Here is a 17,861-nt window from a genome sequence, read left to right as displayed (position 1 = left end):
CCTCTTTGGTTGGGACCCATTGCTAATGAAAACAGGGTTCAGGCCACGCTTTCTGCCTTGACCCTTCACTAGCTCCCATGTCATAGACACCAGTTCAGAAGGATGTCCTTTGTAATAAAGATAGCTGGATAACGATGCCTTCATGGATCACACTTATTTCCAGCAATGCCGGAGACAGCTAAGAGTAACTATCTACTTAGACCAACTGGTGCCTTCCACTGGAGAGGACTGCACATGCCTGCTGCCAGATAAAGGAAGTATGTTGGGGGAAAAAGTGAACTCAAACAAGTAGAAAATTACCTAATCCAACTACAATTTCAGTTCTTTAATTTTGCTTCTATAGATATTCCTAGCATTTATATTTAGTAATTAAGAGATACTATCCTTTGTGGAATGAATAAATAATGACACTCCCTGTTAGGAAGAAATGTTAGTCTCTACAATGTCACAGATAAAGCATTTGCCAGCAAGTTACCCTGGAAACCCAGGACCAGGCTCACAGCCAGTCAGAAAGAGTTCAGGAGATGGTCTAGATTCAAGTGAATAAGTGTTCTCATCTTAGGAAGTTTGATATAGGTAGAAGAGTTGGACAGGTGCCAAACCAAGCCCACAGGCAGGTTCTGAGATCTAGAAGTTCAAAAGGGCCACTACAACCACTATGGAAAAGTGGAGACTCCTCACAAAACTAAAACTAGAAATTCCATTTGACTCAGCTATTCCCATTCTAGTATCTTCCTGAAAGAGTTAAAGTCATTATATTCTGTGATACATTATACCCACATTTATAGCAGCACAATTCATAATACCTAAATCTTGGAAGCAGCCTATATGTCCATCAATAGATGGATAAAGAAATGTGTGGTTTACCACAATTGAGTACTACTCTGCCATAAAGATAAGGTTGAGTCATTTGTAGAAAAATAGATGCACCTTGAGACCATAATCTTAAGTGAAACAAATCAGACACATAAGCTTAAGTATCACATTATTTCTCTTATATGAGAAAGCCAAAATATAAATAAAGAGCAAATGAAAGGTAGATAACAGGAAGTAGGGTGATAGAGCTTTCTCAAATGGGGAGGGTATCAAATGACGGAGGGAGGTGGGAGGAAGGTGAGAAAGAGGATGAAAAAAAGGAATTAAGATGTGTTATGTACATATACCAACTCCACACAAGGAATGGAAAGACTATGTACTGCAAACATCTACTAATAAAAGTAAATTTTAAAAAAGAAGGATTGAAACAGTAGCATGAGTGAGCAGTAAGACCAATTTAGCATCTGTGTCTAAGACTGTTTTTTTTTTTTTTTTGCCAGCTGGACGAAATGTTAATCATAGGCAGAAGAGGCCAGGGTTGTTGGACTAGATGGAAGCATAAATAGAGAGACTAAGATGGCCTTGCTTGCAGAAAAGAGATGGCTTCCATAGAAACCCAATCTGCCTCCTGCAGAGGGTTTGTGCTGTCCTGTAGCATGTTATAATAGCAATAACATGGTGGAAGCCAGCACCTACAATAGAGGTTTGGCTGAGCTAACTATGTGCATGCACCAGGGTGTTCAGGAGACAGGAGTTGGGGCCCTCTTCCTGCAAAACCATACTTGGAAAGAGTCCTATTTGATAATGACAGAGAAACAGGAAAATACTTGGATTTCTTAAGCATCAGGCCCTGTGCCAATATGTTTATGAATGATATATCATCAGTGTCACATAAGAATACTGTCATATAGTATTAGCCTAGCTTTAAAAATGAAGAGTCTGAGTTTCAGAAATCTTCCATACTTCCCTGAAGTCACATTGTTTCTTAATGGCAGTGAAATGAAATGAAACGCAGGAAAGCAATGTGTAGAGAATTTCTTGATCATTTCCTCTTTTCTGGGCACTAGGCACGCTGAGAAAAACAAGCATCTGGGCTTTGGGAGAGTGACTCTCACAGATGCTGTAGCAGTTGCACAGCTGGTGGGTTGAGTCAGACAGTAACTACCCACAGGAGCTCACTGTCCTCGACTGAATCCAGCATGAGCCCTGGAGAATTACTCAGACAGCATTTGATGTTATTCTTCAAATGGACGAACTAATTGTCTGATTTGTCCTCAAATCATTGCTTTGATTTCTTGGTACCAAAGCAATTTTACTTCAAGTCTGGTGCTCCCAGTAAATTCATTCCTAGCTCCTCCCTCCCTCTTTTCTCCTCTGGCAATCTCTTCTTCTGCATCTTTTAGTCAACTTTAAAAATTGACTCAACTGAACTTGGATGAACCATTTTTGGGGCTGGAGATTTTCCCTTACCACAAAGCTTATCGTGTGCTGGATCTTCTCCATTTCAGCAAAGTGAATATTTGATTATGCCTTACATATTCTTCTTCAATTATTTTTATTCTCTCAAGTAATATGGATCAAAGAATGAAGTTAACAGTATCCTAGAAATAACTACTACAAACATACTACTGTGTATTCTCCCAGACCTATTCCTTGCCTTGCCTATACTTCAGTGTACTTTTTTGTACTTATTTAAGATTGGTACACTCATCTGTGTATCAACTTGGTTTGGAGATTACAGAATAAGAATCTTCAGTAAGGCCTCATTTGTGTATTGTGCTTTGTTTATTGCTCTTAGTCCTGGCAGAGAGAGGAAAAGGGAAAACTCACCCATTTCCACTTCTATTAGTCAGCCTTCCCATCATTGTGCACAACACCTGATAGCCACAGTTTAAAGAGGGAGAGGTTTAATTCGGCTTGCATGTATGAGAATTTAGCCTGTAGTTGGCTGACTCTAAGGCAGAAATATCACGGTGGAGCAAAGATACTTAGTTTACAGAGGCTGGGAAGCAGAACAATGGAACTGTGCCAGAGAGGAAAAGCAATGAACCAAATATAGAACCCAAGGGCCTGCCTCCATGACTTACACAGACACACCCCAAAATGTGCTCCACCAATCCCCCTGGTGGATCCAAAAGCCAATCAGGTTGACACTCCACCATAGCCACCATATTCCACCCTTGTCAACTTCATACCGAAACACATTTCTTTAAATCATTCTACACCTCCAAATAAAGATAAAGCAGTTCATATTTCTACCTAATATAACTATCCTGCATACAACTAGAAATGGAATAACCCTTCCCCAAGTTTCAAAAGTTCTAGCATTTTTCAGAAGTCTAAGCCAAAATCTGTTCTGAGACTTAATGCCAATTCTTAGCTGTGAACTTCTGTAAAGATAAAAAATAAAATAAAAGAAATTACATAATCCCAATGGGACAGGATAAATATTCCCATTACAAAACAGAGGGAGAGGGGAATAGAAAAGAATCAGACCAAAAGAAGAACAAAATCCAGCTGGGTAAACTTTATGTCCTGTAGCTCAATGTCTGGCATCAGGGCACATGGTGATGCGTTATGAATTCCAGAGGACTTAGGTGGCCTGACCCTATGGACTTGTCATTTGCAGCCCACACAGCCTCTCTTGGGCTGGCTCCACTTGCAGCCACAGCTTTTCTTGGCAGATGTTACAGTGTAAGACCGAGGGCCTTACCAAACGCTCTGAGGAGCTGACTGCAGTGAAGAACACCCAGGAAGGAACACGCCGGACAAGTTGGAAAATAAAACAGACCTTTATTAGTCTGGCCAGACAGCACTCCCAAAGCAAAATAGCTGAGAGAGGCTACTGGCTCAGAGTCTGAGGCTGTTTTTATAGGGGGTTGAGGGGGAAGTTAACATATAGAATTAAAGAAAAGGGGACAAAGGTTAGTGGTCGACTGTCGCATATTGATGGTCAGCAGACATTTGCAGCTTGTTCCATAGATTGTGGTGTACGGAACATCAGTTCCGGGCAAACAAGGAGTTGAGTAGATTACTTTGGGACTTTAGGTCTGTTACAGATTTTTATCCAGTGTCCCAAAACTAACAAGCATCTTTATCCATTAATTCACATTTAATCACAATGGGGCTGGAGAAAAGGAACAAAGGTTATGCAGTCCCACAACAGATTCCTGGACTCTCCAAATTCCTGGGGTCTCCACTGAATCTTTAGCTTCATCCCTACAACTCCAAATACTGCCCTCTTAGGGCCTTCTTTGAAATCTGATAAAAGCCTCCCTGACCCCACAATTCTTGCTTTCTTCATACTGGTAAAACATCATTGTGTGGACAGTATCATGGTCTGTGGTCTGTGGGAGCAGTAGCCAGGCCACCTTGGGGCATGGCTGTATCTGACTTTGAGTACCTGGATGGTTGAACATACTGAAATAAACCCTAGGAGAAAATTCTCCAGGTTTATATTCTTGGGTGATTCAGCAGATGTCTTCTCAAGTAAAAGATTTATGCTCTTTCATCTTTGAACCTTTGACTAGTGGGTCTTGCTGTTACTTGCAGAGCCCTGAAGGCATCATTCTTCTTGTCTCTGTACAAAGTATTTGGTTCTGTTTTAATGGCACTAATCTCTTCAGCAGCCACACCTTCTTCTTTACATATGGTGCTTTCTGGGCCAAAATTTATTTTTTTTCCAATTATTTTGCTCTGGTTTTTGCCCCAAATTCTGAGCTATAAATTTGGCAAATAACAGCCAGCAGGACCAATGTTGTAGCTTGAATATTGGGCCACCTTTTTATTTTCTCTGTCAGATCAATTAGTCTATTATTCTTCATCACAATCTTCTGCAAAGATTTAGGACATGGGTAAAATGTAGACAAATTTTCTGCTAGAGTGTAACTCACATGGTCTCTAGTGCAGTTGTCAGTGGAGTCCTTGTTGCCAACTGAAACTTCCTCATCTTGCCCTTTATGTCTGCATTCCTTTCAGTTTTCTGGTCTTTTGAGCTCTGCTCAGAATCACATATCAGCCTCTGTGGCATTCTAGAGCTTCTCTAGCCTGCCTCTCCAAGCCCTCCCACAAATCAGTTGCAAAGGCTTCTAAACCACATGTTCAGGTACAGTATCAGCAATGAGCCCACGCTCAGGAACAATATTCAATACTAGCTTTCCCATCACTTGACACAATACCCAACATCCACACTTAAAAGGAAGAGAGTTTTAATTTGGCTTGTAGTTGCAGGGAATTCAGTCTGTACGTGGCTGGTTCCAATGCAGAAACATTATGGAGGAGGGAATAGTGGAGCAAAGATGCTTAGTTCAGGGAGGCCAGAGTGCAGAGCCCAGGAACAGCAACAGAGTGATGGGCAAGAGACCAGACACAGACCTTAAGGCCACGCCTCCATGACCCACTCAGACACACCCAGAAATGCACTCCACCAATCCCCTGAACAGATCCCAAAGTCAATCAAATTGACACTCTATGGTAACCACCACCCCTCTTATATATTCCTGTTGCTCATTTACAACTCTTTTACTCCAGGAAGAACCAGTTAACATTCCTTTTCAGGTGTCTCCTATGCACAGTTTAAACTTTGGATAAAACACAAACCATTTTTCCCACTAGCTGCATGCTTCTGAAAATAACTCCACTGTATAACCTGAGCTTATAAAAGTGAATGAGTCTTTCCATTTTATTACTATAACTCTGACAGGGTGCTATTCAATAGTCAGACCTTCTGTAGAATCCAGAGAGGTTTCTTGAAAATATGCTACTTTCTGGATTTTCGAGGTATGGTGGAATACATGGGATTATAAGGATCTTACATTTGCACTAGATTTTGTTCAGTTTCAAAATACAGTGGACCCTCAAGTTACAATAGGCTTGACATACAAACATCTTGGGTTAATTAGGTTAATGGAAGATTCATCTACCTCTTGTCATCTATAGTGTGTACCCAGGTAAACATTCAGATCTCAGCTGTATTTTTTTTTGGTTTTTTTTATACCGGGGATCTAACTTAGGACCTTGCATTTGCAAGGCAGGCACAGTGGCACTGAGCTAAATCCCCGGCTCTTCACCTGTATTTACTTACAACCAACTTAATTACAACCAGCCCTTGGTAACTGATAGAGTTCATAAGTCAAGGGTCCACTGTAGTTGTTGAGCACCCGCTGGTTCTCAGGAAGAATACTTATAACTCTTTATATCCCTAATGGTGATGAATTACAAACTATATTCCTGTGAGAAAAGTACATACATAAATACTTAAAAAACAACAAAAAAGGGACACTCAGGTGTCACTCATGTGAACATAGAAAAAGGACACTAATCAAATCTGTCCAAAGGAAGTGTGTGGAAAGAAATCACAGGAACTCTTTTGAAGATTGAATGTTAGCCAGATGAAAAATAGTTGTGAATGTTATTAGAAGCAGAGAAGATATTAAAAACTAAGGGGACATATCTTTGTTATTCACTGTTGTATTCCTAGCACCTTAGTATAGTACTTGACACATAGTAGGTGCTCAATAAATTCTTGTTGAACTACAAATGTGGAAGACAGTTTTCAAATATTGAGTCCAATACACCTGTGAGAATAGAACATAAGGTCTATGTGTTAAGTATTAGTGGGGAGATTTGCAGTTTTAGTCTTTGAGGAAACTGAAAATAATAAGGCAACATTTTTTCTGAGTTGGTTGTTTTTTATATTTCTAAAATCATTTTATTTAAACAAAACACTTTCTGTTTCAGTAAAATAATTATAGCTGATATTAAGTGACTCTTCAGTAAATGACTACTATACTTTGCTTCATGGCTCCCAAACATTATTCAACTTGGCCTTCTCAAAAATATTGCGGTGTAGGTACAAATCTACTCTCACACTGAAGAAGTCTTGGAGAGTTTAATAAGTTGCCCAAGGTCATGTGAATAGTAATAAACTGGGAATTAATCCATGCATTGGAACTTGTGATTGTTAGCCACTATCAGAAAACTGAAATTTTAGAAAGTTATTTTAGTTCAGTGACTTAAGGAATGAAAAAATTGTAGACGTATTTGGAGACTTCAAGTGAGAAACCATTCACATTTTCCCCATTGTGCTATCAGAAGTAGCCATCTGAAAAGTTCACTCTTAGGGACCATGTTTTGTTGTCATTTGTGTGTATTGTTTTTATGAGTGACATGCAGAGTGCAAAGGTGTTGAGACCTTAAGAAAGGAGAGTGTTCACATCTGTTAAGTACCTGCCATGTAGGAGGAATAGTGTCTCCTTTAGTCTTCATACAATACTTCTGTGCGGTAGGTCTGTAGTCCTGGCTTGTCCACTGAAGCTCAGAGATATCTGTCTACTTGACAAATGTCTCCCAGCCAGCAAGTGGCATAAGGACAATTTGAACTCAAATTTTCTTGTTTTGAAAGCCAGAGTTCATTCATTTTCCAATACATTGACTGCAACTTGGAGGCAGAGAACTATGTTTAAAACCCAGGCTTGCTTACTTATCATTTTGCAGACTCTCTGATCCAATTTTCTCATTTGGAAATCACAGTGACAACACCCTCTTTATCCAATTCTTGAGAGATTAATTAAAGCACAGTGTCTGAAAAAAAAAACCTGAACATATGACATCTTCTACAAATTCATTTTACAAGGCCATACCCATTGTTTTCCCAGAACATAGATAGGTCTTTGGTTCCATTGTCTTGCTCAGGGAGCTTGAGTTCTTTTGAATTCTGCACTTACCTGTTTTGAGTGACACTGGCCCTGCCCAGATCTAGCCCTTATTTGGAATTTTAGGGAGGAAACTGCATATCCCACCAGCCTACCTTTCCAGATCCTCAGTTAACAAATGGAGGGCAACACAGAGAGTACATTCTCTCATGATTATTTAAATCATCAGTTCTTTAAAAAGAATCTGAAGATTCATTAGATATTCATGAAAGCCTCCTTCCTGGCAGCTTCTCCATTGTAGGTAATTACAGAGGGTTTAAAATATCTGACATTGCTTGGAAGCACACAACGCTCTGTCAGCTGCATGCAGACCGCTGATTTGTAATTTAATTAACATCCTGGTTTGTCCTGTTCTTTGTAGCAAAAGGGAGGAAAGTATTTCCTTTCATTTATGAATTTTGTTTGAAAAAATTCAAATGAAGCACCTGGGAGAGCTTTTCAACCCTCATATCAGCCCTGCTACTTATGTCTCTTCCTAAATCTGGGGAAAAAACTCCTCTTTCCTGTATCCTTTGGGACAGCTGTATAGCCAGTTGTGGGTCAGATTTCTTTCTCTTTTTTTGGTACCAGGGATCAAACTCAGGACCTTGCTCTTGAGAGGCAGGCGCAGCACCACTGAACTAAATCCCCAGTCCTGGGTCAGGTTTTTAAAGAATATTTTCACATAGGGAAATATGCACGTGATCAACACACTTTTACCCTCTTTTATTAGCTCTTTGAGTAATAGTTTTTGAAGATAGATTTGTCTAGACTCCTTATCCACTCAATAAACACTTATCGAGTACCTACTAAGCAGCAGGTACTGGAGGTGAGCAGTGAACCAAGCATGTAGGGTCCCTCCATCCATGGGAGTGTCAGTTCAATGCAGGAGGCAAACACTGAGCAAATAAGCACAAAGAATGAATGTACAATAAAGATATGTTCAGCTTCAGGAAGAATAAGTACTTACCAGGTCCCCTGAAAGCCTATGAGGATGAGAGCAGTGTGGTAGGGTGAAGAGAACCTCCCAATCTGGGAAGCCAGGAGATCTCTTTGAAGAAGTGGCAGTAAAAGTAAGTAAGGTCTGTGTTGCTATTCCTCCTCTCAGCATCCTCCTATCTAACTTCACTTCCACCCCAGATTTGTGGCCCTTACATAACCATTCTTGGAGAATGAAATGGAATTAATATGAGAAAATGGAAAAATGGAAACAAAATCTTTGTAAATAGGGAGGGATGGAAGGGTTGAAGGGAGGGCTGGGCAAGGGTGAAAAATAAGAACCAAGAGAGACTATGTAAAGGTGCAAATTTCCAATGATGAATGCCATTATATTGTATACCTAAAATGTACCAATGATTAAAATGAATAATTGATAATGCAAAATGTGAAGAAAAGGTCCAAAGGGGTAGGGGTAGTGGGAGGGGCAGGGGAAAGGAAAGAAGGGAAAGGAAAAATGATGAGAAATGGAAAAAAATGGAAACAAAGTCTTTGTAAATAGGGAAGGGTGGAGGGGGTGAAGGGAGGGCTGGGAATGGGGAAAAAATAAGAACCAAGATGCATCATGTAAAGGTACAATTCCCAATGAGAAATGTAATTGTGTTGTATACCTACAATGTACCAATAAAAGAATTTAAGAAAAAAAAAGGGGTGGAAGAAGGAAAAAGAACCCTGTTCTAGTCAAAATATTATTTGGAGCATTTGTTTTAAATTTTAAAAATAAACATATATACTGATCTCGTCACTACATTAAGCATTTCTGTATTTTCTCTTTCTTCTTCTTTAAATACATTTTCCACTCTGAAAGGGAGGCAGTGAGTTGGAGAGGGGGCATAAAGGAAATCTGCTGTGCAGATTCCAAGCACGCATGGGATAAAACAAGGAGCTAGAAGAGAGGCTGCTGCCTACGTGTTGCACATGTCTAAACTAAATGAAATTTATAAAAATAATTATCAGCATATTTGAGAAAAAGTTTTCCATGTAAAAGGGTGAGTGGTAGGGCCTGGATGAGAATACTTAACTGTGGAACTCAAACTTTTACAAGTTTTTGATAAAGTGAAAACCCTTTACTTCCACACAGTTTATTTTTTTGAGACTGCTTCTTCATAACCTTGATTTTCTCTCTATTCTGAGCTGCATTCACATATTTCCAAGACATCATCACTTCCTTTGCAAATTTCTACATATTTCATTTTCCTACTGACTTCACACTATTCCTGAAATATGTTTTGCCTTTCTGCCAAGCACATTTTTAAAACCAAGAAGTTTTCTTTCAGCGGTCGCAGTCCATCAGCCCAAGTAGATTGGACTCATGCGTTATGGCATATGGCTTGATCACTCCAGAGAAGACAGAGATAAATGCAAGGTTCCTGCCCTCCTGAACTTAGATTACAGAGTGGGTGACAGGACTCAACAAAAAGGATGTTATTTGTCAATATAGCTACTAGAATCAGTGGAACTAACAAGGTTTTTTGTGATTCCTAAATATCAGGTTTTGTGTAAGGAATGGTAATCATTCATCAGTTTGTACCTGCTTTATAATCTTGCTGCAAGTGTTAATTAGGATAAGTTCTTCAACAATTTTAGCAAAGTATTCATGGATAGTGTTCACCCATTGTTAGGGAGTATAATGTAACTGGCTGCTCATGAGCATACAAATGTGTTCTAGCTGTCCTCAGCTTTTGACTTGTTCCTCTTCTCTTCTCTCCCCTCCTATCTCCTCCCCTCCTTTCCCTTTCCTTCTCTCTGCCTATCTCTCTTATTTTCCCTTTCTCTCTTCCTCTCTTATCAGTACAGTGCCAACTGCTGCTGCAAGGGGGAGGTAGAGCACTTTTTATGCAGCAACAGAGATAAATTCAGATCTTTATTTATGAGAAATTGAATGATTTCCAGCTTCTTAACCCATTATTATCCACTGTGCTCCATAGCACCACTTTTCACACAGTTCTGGAAAACCTCAGCTGATGGACCAGGCATATGCTCCTGTGTTGGGACTCTGGGTAATTCAAGATGCTTCTGGCACATGCAAGTTTTGGCAGATGTGTACAGCAGAGTCTACTCAGACTTCTGGACTTTGTCTTTCCATGTGGAGCTTATGGTAGAAAAAGAACATGGGTATGATTGCATATAGGCTCTGCTTGGAGGGATGTTTGATCTGGTGTATTATATTATCACACAGATCATTTAAGTTTCATTCTGTTATAAACTAGCATTCATTAGTCTCTGACTTCAGGTCAGTTGTCAGACAGGCACTGGAGATTCAGAGATGAAAACGGTTCCATATCTGCTCTTGAAACACTTATGGGCTCATAGGGCTCATGGAGGAGAGAGTTGTCATTCACAACAGGAAACGGTGCAGAACACGGTGGGATACCTAGAGAGATACCTCGCCAATTTTAGCAGTCAGAAAGTGCTTCTGAGGAGGTGACACCAATCTGATTATCAAGGTCCTGAAAAGGTTTGCCAGATGGAGTCCAGGACTGCAGGCAGGTCTAAGCTTAAGGAATGAGGAGAGGATAGAACTCCAGAAGTTTTTTCTTTTTTTTTTTTTTTTTTTTGTACCAGGGATCGAACTTGGGACTTCCCGCTTGCAAGGCAGGCAGTGGTTTTGTTTTGTTTTTAAGAAATGAAATGGAATAAGACAGGGACACACAAATAATACCTCATTCTTTCCTGTCTTGAACATTTTTCATGCCTCTACTCCCACTAGAGCTGAAAATAGAAGTATTTGTTTACAAAAGTTCTTTCATTGCAGTCTCTGGTAATGGACACAGCTAAGGAGAAAAGAAGAAGCTACACATTTCAAACCAGAGGCCTTCTCTAATTCCCCCCATTCCTTCACAGGCAATACAGAAACTCTCAAAGTTGCCCAGAATGGCATTAGCACCTACTGATGCTAACCCTAGGAAGGATGATTCAGACTTTCACAGAACATTAGAAATGATCTTAAATTAGGGAGTAACCTCTGCAAAATGGTTTAATCACTCTCCTTAGATGATTTTTAAAGATTTCCTAAACATTCTACCTGGAAGATAAAGGTATCCTCTAAAGCCCTAAATGCCTTACAAGACTATTTTAGTCCTCTAGCTCTGGTCTGACTCAACTCTTCCTGGCAAAACTTTTCAGGACCTTGATAATCAGATTGGGTGTTACCTCCTCAGAGTTCTGCATATGTTGTGATTTTCTTGGACTGTCCATTATGTCTTTCGATGTAATTTTAGACCCTGTTTCAAACTGGGGAGCTTCAGACAATGTTTGTCTGAACCATTTCTGCTCCAGCTGAACACAGTATATACTTTAGCTATCATCACTATGTATAGTAGCTTATCTGTGCTCGTGTATAATTTGATTAAAAATATATGATCTTCTCTAAATAGGAACTGTTCTTTTCAGTTTATATTCTCAGCATATATTATAAAATGAATGATGAGGGGAGAGAGTCTGATGCCCTTCAGGTATGTGTCAAAAATATGGTTTAGGGGCTCATAATGGTTTATAATAAAAGATGCATCTAGTAGATAAAACAGTTTTGTACTTTAAGCAGCAATTTCACCCATTTATTCAAAAGGCATTTATAATTTTACTTAACAAATACTTAATGATCATATATGGTAGGTAATTGGATAAAAACTGGAGATATGAGGGTGAATACCACTAATATGGACACACAGAAAAATATACAATTATATAACAAGTGAGTTGTGATTGGAGTCCATAGGGAACTATGAAAACACCCACAAGATGAAGACATTCTGGAGATGTGTTGTAAAATAAGGTGAATATAATTAGTACTTCTGAAATGCACACTTAAAAATACCTGGTTTAAATGGGTAGTTTAAAATATAATAAAGTAAAAACTGGAAGTTATGATTTATTTATATTTAGTACACAATTACTGAAGTGAAAGTGATTAAAAATAATTCAAAAGTAACAGAGTTGATGGGAACTTGAATGTGGACAGTTTTAGCAGTGGATGGTGTGGGGAGTTGGGATGGGAATAAGGAGGGAGTAGATTCGATAATTATTTAGGATACCATCAAACAGACTCAGAAATTTGTTAAATGGACATATAGTAGAAGTACAAGAAAAGAATCTAGCTGATGGCTACTTCTCTGACTCTGATGATTACATAGTAGTGCCTTCATGAGGGAGATTTGAGAAGGTGGAGCAGATACGAAGGGAGGTGGGCTACAAGCCAGGGAAACTAAAATGGGCTTGTATGTCACATTACACACTCCCACTGAAATCATAACTGATCAAGAATAAATGTGAAGTGGTAACCCTTGTTTCTGAGGCAGATTACCTTCTCCAATTATCCATAGGGTTAGGAAACAAGAACTATGCTATATTCAGTTCACAGAAATGGGCTAACCTCATTTTGTCGTGTATTCTCAATGATGTTTTTCTACCAAGCTGTCAATAGCTGTCATACTGGGGCTTCTCATGAAGGTGGAGGAGAGACTAATGGTAATAAAAGGAAGATTCAGATTCAAATCCTCTGGGCTCTGATGATTACATGAGTCTGGACAATCACCTTAATTTCTCTGAGTATTACTTTCATCATGGGTTAAATGGTACATCATGGCTAAGGATGGTTGCAGCAGAAGAAGTGTGTAAGGGTTCTTTGTAAACTGTTCTTTAGACATTGTTAATTGTAATTTTTGTCTTGAGATTAATAAAACTTTGGGCATTGCAGGAAGATTCCCTTGAAAATACAAGTACTGTTAATCAGCTTCTGATTTAAAGACTGGGTAACAAATTGAATTACTAACCCTGGGGTGGTTCTTATTACTATCAGATTATGAACCATACTGAGAGCTGATGTCCAAGAAAGCAAATTTATCTAAAAATGAGTGAAAAACATAGGCATGGGTTTGTAACAAGACATGTTTTTAGTAACTGATGTGGCAAAATAACTGTTGGTGTTAATGATAATAGGGCACTGAAAAGAGATTACACATAACTGCTCAGCCTGAGGTGGGCTAATAGCAATATTTGAATCCATACCCCTGATACCACTGTGATACCCATAATATAAAGGCAAACTAAAGCAAACTAACACATTATTAGCTGGATTGGGGGTCAGCTATAGAATGTTCTCTGTTTTCTTTGTGACACAAGCCAACAACCTTGAAACGATGAGACTTTGAAACATTTCCAAAGGAAAAGAGGTGAAAAGCAGGGAGAGACAGAGTTCATTGAGACACAGCCAGCACTGATGATAAAGGTTAACCCTATGTCCAGGGCTGTGTCCTCTCAGACTATTTCTTATTCTAACGTTCTTCTCTCCCAACTTTCTGAAATTTGCTTGGAAGGCTTAAGCCACGGTCTTTGCCAGAGAATTCTCTTACTGCTATGGGCAGATAGAAAGAAGACAGTTAAGACAAGAAGAAAAGGAAACAAGAGAGAAGGAAATATTTTTCCTCAAGGAAGCATTTAAGTAAAAACAGATCATTTGCTTTGATGTTGGAAGTTCTTTATTGCCAGCCTCATTTTTAGCTATTGTGATCTTTTTTGAAGGAATCCAACTAACCCAAATAATATTTCCATAAGGGATGAAATGAGGGAAGAGTAAATTGTCTTCTCTTTCTGACTAATAAAAATATAGGTGGCACATTTTTTTTCTCATTTCCAGGTAACTTACATTTTTCACAAATTCTGAATCAAAGTTAAATTTTCTGAATAGGATATATCTGAATTCTGTTTTCTTGGCACTTTTTTCTCTCTATCCATGACCTAAAATTTTACCACTTACTTAGTTATTCTGGTCATTTGGAGGGATACTTCCTCCTCTACTTAAGGATTTTTCTCAGTTCCTTTCCGTAGCTCATAAACGAGCATATCATCAGGCCAAATTAATTCACTAACATCAGTTGATATTGATGGTTAGTTCAATTGCATTCAGCAGGTTTGTGGTGATTGTCAAACAAGTATGCTGCAAAGCTTCTTTGGGGAAGTAAACAATAGGCATACACTGTACCCAATGAGTGACTTAGAATGTGAAGTCAGAATACAGCCTTTGCAGACACTGATACTTTCTCTTTTTTTTCCTTTTTGCCTAGAAGTATCGATATCAAGATGAGGATGCTCCACATGATCATTCTTTACCTCGGCTAACTCATGAAGTGAGAGGTCCAGAACTCGTGCATGTATCAGAAAAGAACTTGTCTCAAATAGAAAATGTCCATGGATATGTCTTACAGTCTCATATTTCTCCTCTTAAGGTTAGTTAATTTTTTTTTCCATTTCATAACTGGTGATGCTGGACAGTATTCATTGCTAAAGGAGCTGTTTGCTGGCCTGATTAAATGAGGCTCTTTTAAAACATGATGGTAGACATCATTTGTCAAAGAGCCTTTCTGCAGTTTGGAAGCTAACCTGGTATTTATGCGACATATTTTTATTTAACTGTCTGGAAAAATCCATTTAACTGCTGAGAGTAGGTAAGGCAAGTGCCAAGGCTGAATGATTGAAAGGGAAAATGAGCTGTCTACATTTTTAAAAATGGGAGGATACATCATGGTTTGGCTCAAATGCTATCTCTCCATCAGTATCCCTGGTCCAGATAAATTATAGGAAGCAAATATATCATAATCACACCTAATGACTGCTTTACTGTCCAAACCAAGAGGGAAAATGTGTGAGTTGGCTCATCAACAACTTTATTTTATCCTACAGAAAATTGCTTACAAGAATTTTCTTTGGTGTTGTACTTTTTCCAACACTTTCTACCTTTTTAATTTAATTTTAAAGAACTTTTTAAACATTGTGTTTTGACAAGAATGGACGGTTAAATGAAAGTAAGAATTTTCTGTGCTCCTTGTTTGCCTATTTCTTTACTGAACTGGTGCTACTAGATTTTATGCTTTGAGTTTAAAAATTATAAATGCTAACAAAAGTTTAAAATGAAAAATAGAAATAAAGTCAAGGCTGTATTAGTAGAGCATTGAATGGGAAAAGATTAATCCCTTAATTGTGACTAAAGAAACTTGTTTTTTATTTTACTGGCCAGAAAATTCATTTCACCAGCACCTGCTTATACCTGTGCCACAAACGTGGCTCCCATACTCTCTGTAGTCATCTTACACCTGCCACAATGTCAAAGAAATGTTTAATTATGTTCACTGTGGTTCTAAATTTTATTACAGTTTAAACACTCTGGTGTCCTAAAAATCTTTTATCAAATAAGCTAGTTTTAATTATCACCAGTGGCCAAATCCCAGTAAACATAACATAAAATGTAAAAATAGCATAATTTTGTTCTTCTAGGATGCATTGTGCACCTTTAAGAGTTTTTCTGTAAATCTTTGGGTGATTGATGGAAATGAATATGTTTAACCTGGAGGATAAAAGATTAAGAGTTGGGAGTAGGAGACTTCCCTTTCCACATCAGGAGCTGTCATGTGGAAAACATGACACTGGTGTCACACAGAGTGCAAAAGCAGATCTTCTGTGCTTGACTGACAGGAGTGTATATTTGAGATAAGTGTGAACCCATAACTCCTGATAGTTAGAGCTACCCAAAAGAGGTGGAAACTACTTTATGTAGACTATTACTTCCTGTCCTTAGAAACCTTCAAGACCTGGATGATGACCTGGAGGTGGCTTTGTAGGAAAAACTCCTTTAGCATGAGGGTGAACAAAATTATCTTCTTAAGTCTAGGAATGAATGATTCTTTTATTTCTTCTTTAGGGACCCTTCCATCTTTGTAAACAGATGCTGATCTCTGCTCTGTATGCTGACCACCATAAATTGAGAAAGGGCAGAGCTGGGAGACTGGATTACATTGAAAGCACTTATATTTGAGGTTCATTCTTTCTAAATGTTTGAAAGACTCCCTGTAAGAACTTCCATGGAGTCTCCTTTGCCTTTCTTCCTCCCAACATATCCTTCTCCTTGCCCAATGGTTCCTTTATAATTAGCTCTTTAGCAAAGCTTCCAAAAGGCTGCATAGTATAATCAAAACTAGTCTGAAGCTAGCTTGGTTACAGAAGTAAGTATGAACAAAACAATAAAAGCAACCAATTATGGGATCTTTATTTTGTATATTAGATCTTCAGCATGTACATGATGAATAATCATCTGAACATTCAACAAATTGAATTATTAGGCTATAATTTGTTATGCTGCTCAATACTTATTTGAAAAATATTAGAGTTGGGGGAAATGTTTATTTTTCTGAAGATTAGATCATATATATGTACATATATATATCTGATGTATATGATATCTGAAGATTAGATCATATATATATGTAAATATATGAACTTTTCCATTTTCTGTTTTATCTTTTGCATTCCAGGAATCTCAGAATTAAATCTCTTCAACTTCAGTTATTTTTCTTACCTTAGATTTTCTGTTACATGTATTTACTTTCTCACTTGTTATTCTCTTCTTTTTGAAAATTGTGTTAGATTTTATGGTTTCACCGCAGTGCTTTTTTTTATTAGTAAATGTTTTCAGTACATAATGTTTCCATCCCTTGTGTACAGTTGGTGCACGTGCATAACATATCTTCATTCTGCTTTTCACCCCTTTCCTCCTCTCCCTTCTGCCTCCCTCCATCTCTTGATCCCCTTCCCATTTGAAAAAGATCGATCTTCCTATTTCTTATCATCTGTCTTTTGTTTGCTGTTTATTTATAATTTGGGTTTCTCATATAAGAGAAACCATGCCACATCTAAGCCTGTGTGTCTGATGTGTTTTTTTAATTGAAGCACTTCACATTAGTTTTATAAGTAGCCATGTATGAGTAATGAACCTTATATGAAATACTAAGGTTGGAAGAGGGGTTTTTTTGCAGCTTTGAGACTGCCAGTTCATTGGCATGGTGCCTAAGGAACTTTAAAGGTGAAGGAAACACGAATCTATCTAGAGCTTCTGCACTCAGGCCAGGAGGTAGCCTGGGGGTAGGTCAGTCCTTTTCCTTATGGCTCTAAAGAGATGATCTTCATACTAAACAAGATATATTTTTAGGATATCTTGGGAAAGACACTCTGTGTACCTTTCCTCTAAATGTATACAATTCTATAAATGTGTACAATTTTTCCAGAAAAAAAGCCCCATTTGGTAATGTTTACCAATTTTGTAGCACAAATACTCCCATCATGGCTGATTTCAGGCTACCAACCTAAAGCTACTGAATGTATTTGGAAAGTGAGATCCATGAGTTTCTCACTAGCCAGTATAAGCTACTTCCAGCTCAGCAGTACAGTATCAGATGTTAAGCACATGCATTTTTATAACACAAGACACATTTCCTAAACAAGTTGTCAAGGAGTTATTATCATAATTCAAGTATTTGGAAAACCTGCCGTGATTAAAACCCAATGTGTTATTTTCCCCAAAAGGAAGCC

The 17,861-nt window shown here is 38.3% G+C and overlaps 1 protein-coding gene across 25 annotated transcripts in view; it reads left to right on the top strand.

The window, feature by feature from the left end:
* Window positions 1–17,861, top strand: part of Dlg2 (discs large MAGUK scaffold protein 2) — a 2,046,311-nt gene that overhangs the window by 1,034,166 nt on the left and 994,284 nt on the right. For 19 of the 25 annotated variants that reach the window (XM_087212053.1, XM_087212052.1, XM_087212046.1 and 16 more), the window contains one exon: window positions 14,567–14,728. In XM_087212053.1, the coding sequence (XP_087068179.1) occupies window positions 14,567–14,728 (162 nt within the window). The remainder of the gene's footprint in view (window positions 1–14,566; window positions 14,729–17,861) is intronic. The other 6 variants (XM_087212040.1, XM_087212038.1, XM_087212058.1 and 3 more) reach the window with 1 other exon arrangement.

This window comes from Heterocephalus glaber, unplaced genomic scaffold (genome assembly GCF_053883595.1).
Source record: "Heterocephalus glaber isolate CG9 unplaced genomic scaffold, H.glaber_assembly_v1.0 deba00001429, whole genome shotgun sequence".
In the NCBI taxonomy this organism is placed as follows: domain Eukaryota; kingdom Metazoa; phylum Chordata; class Mammalia; order Rodentia; family Bathyergidae; genus Heterocephalus; species Heterocephalus glaber.
The sequence above is the reverse complement of the archived record's forward strand: the minus strand, read 5'-3'. Positions and strand labels throughout refer to the sequence as shown.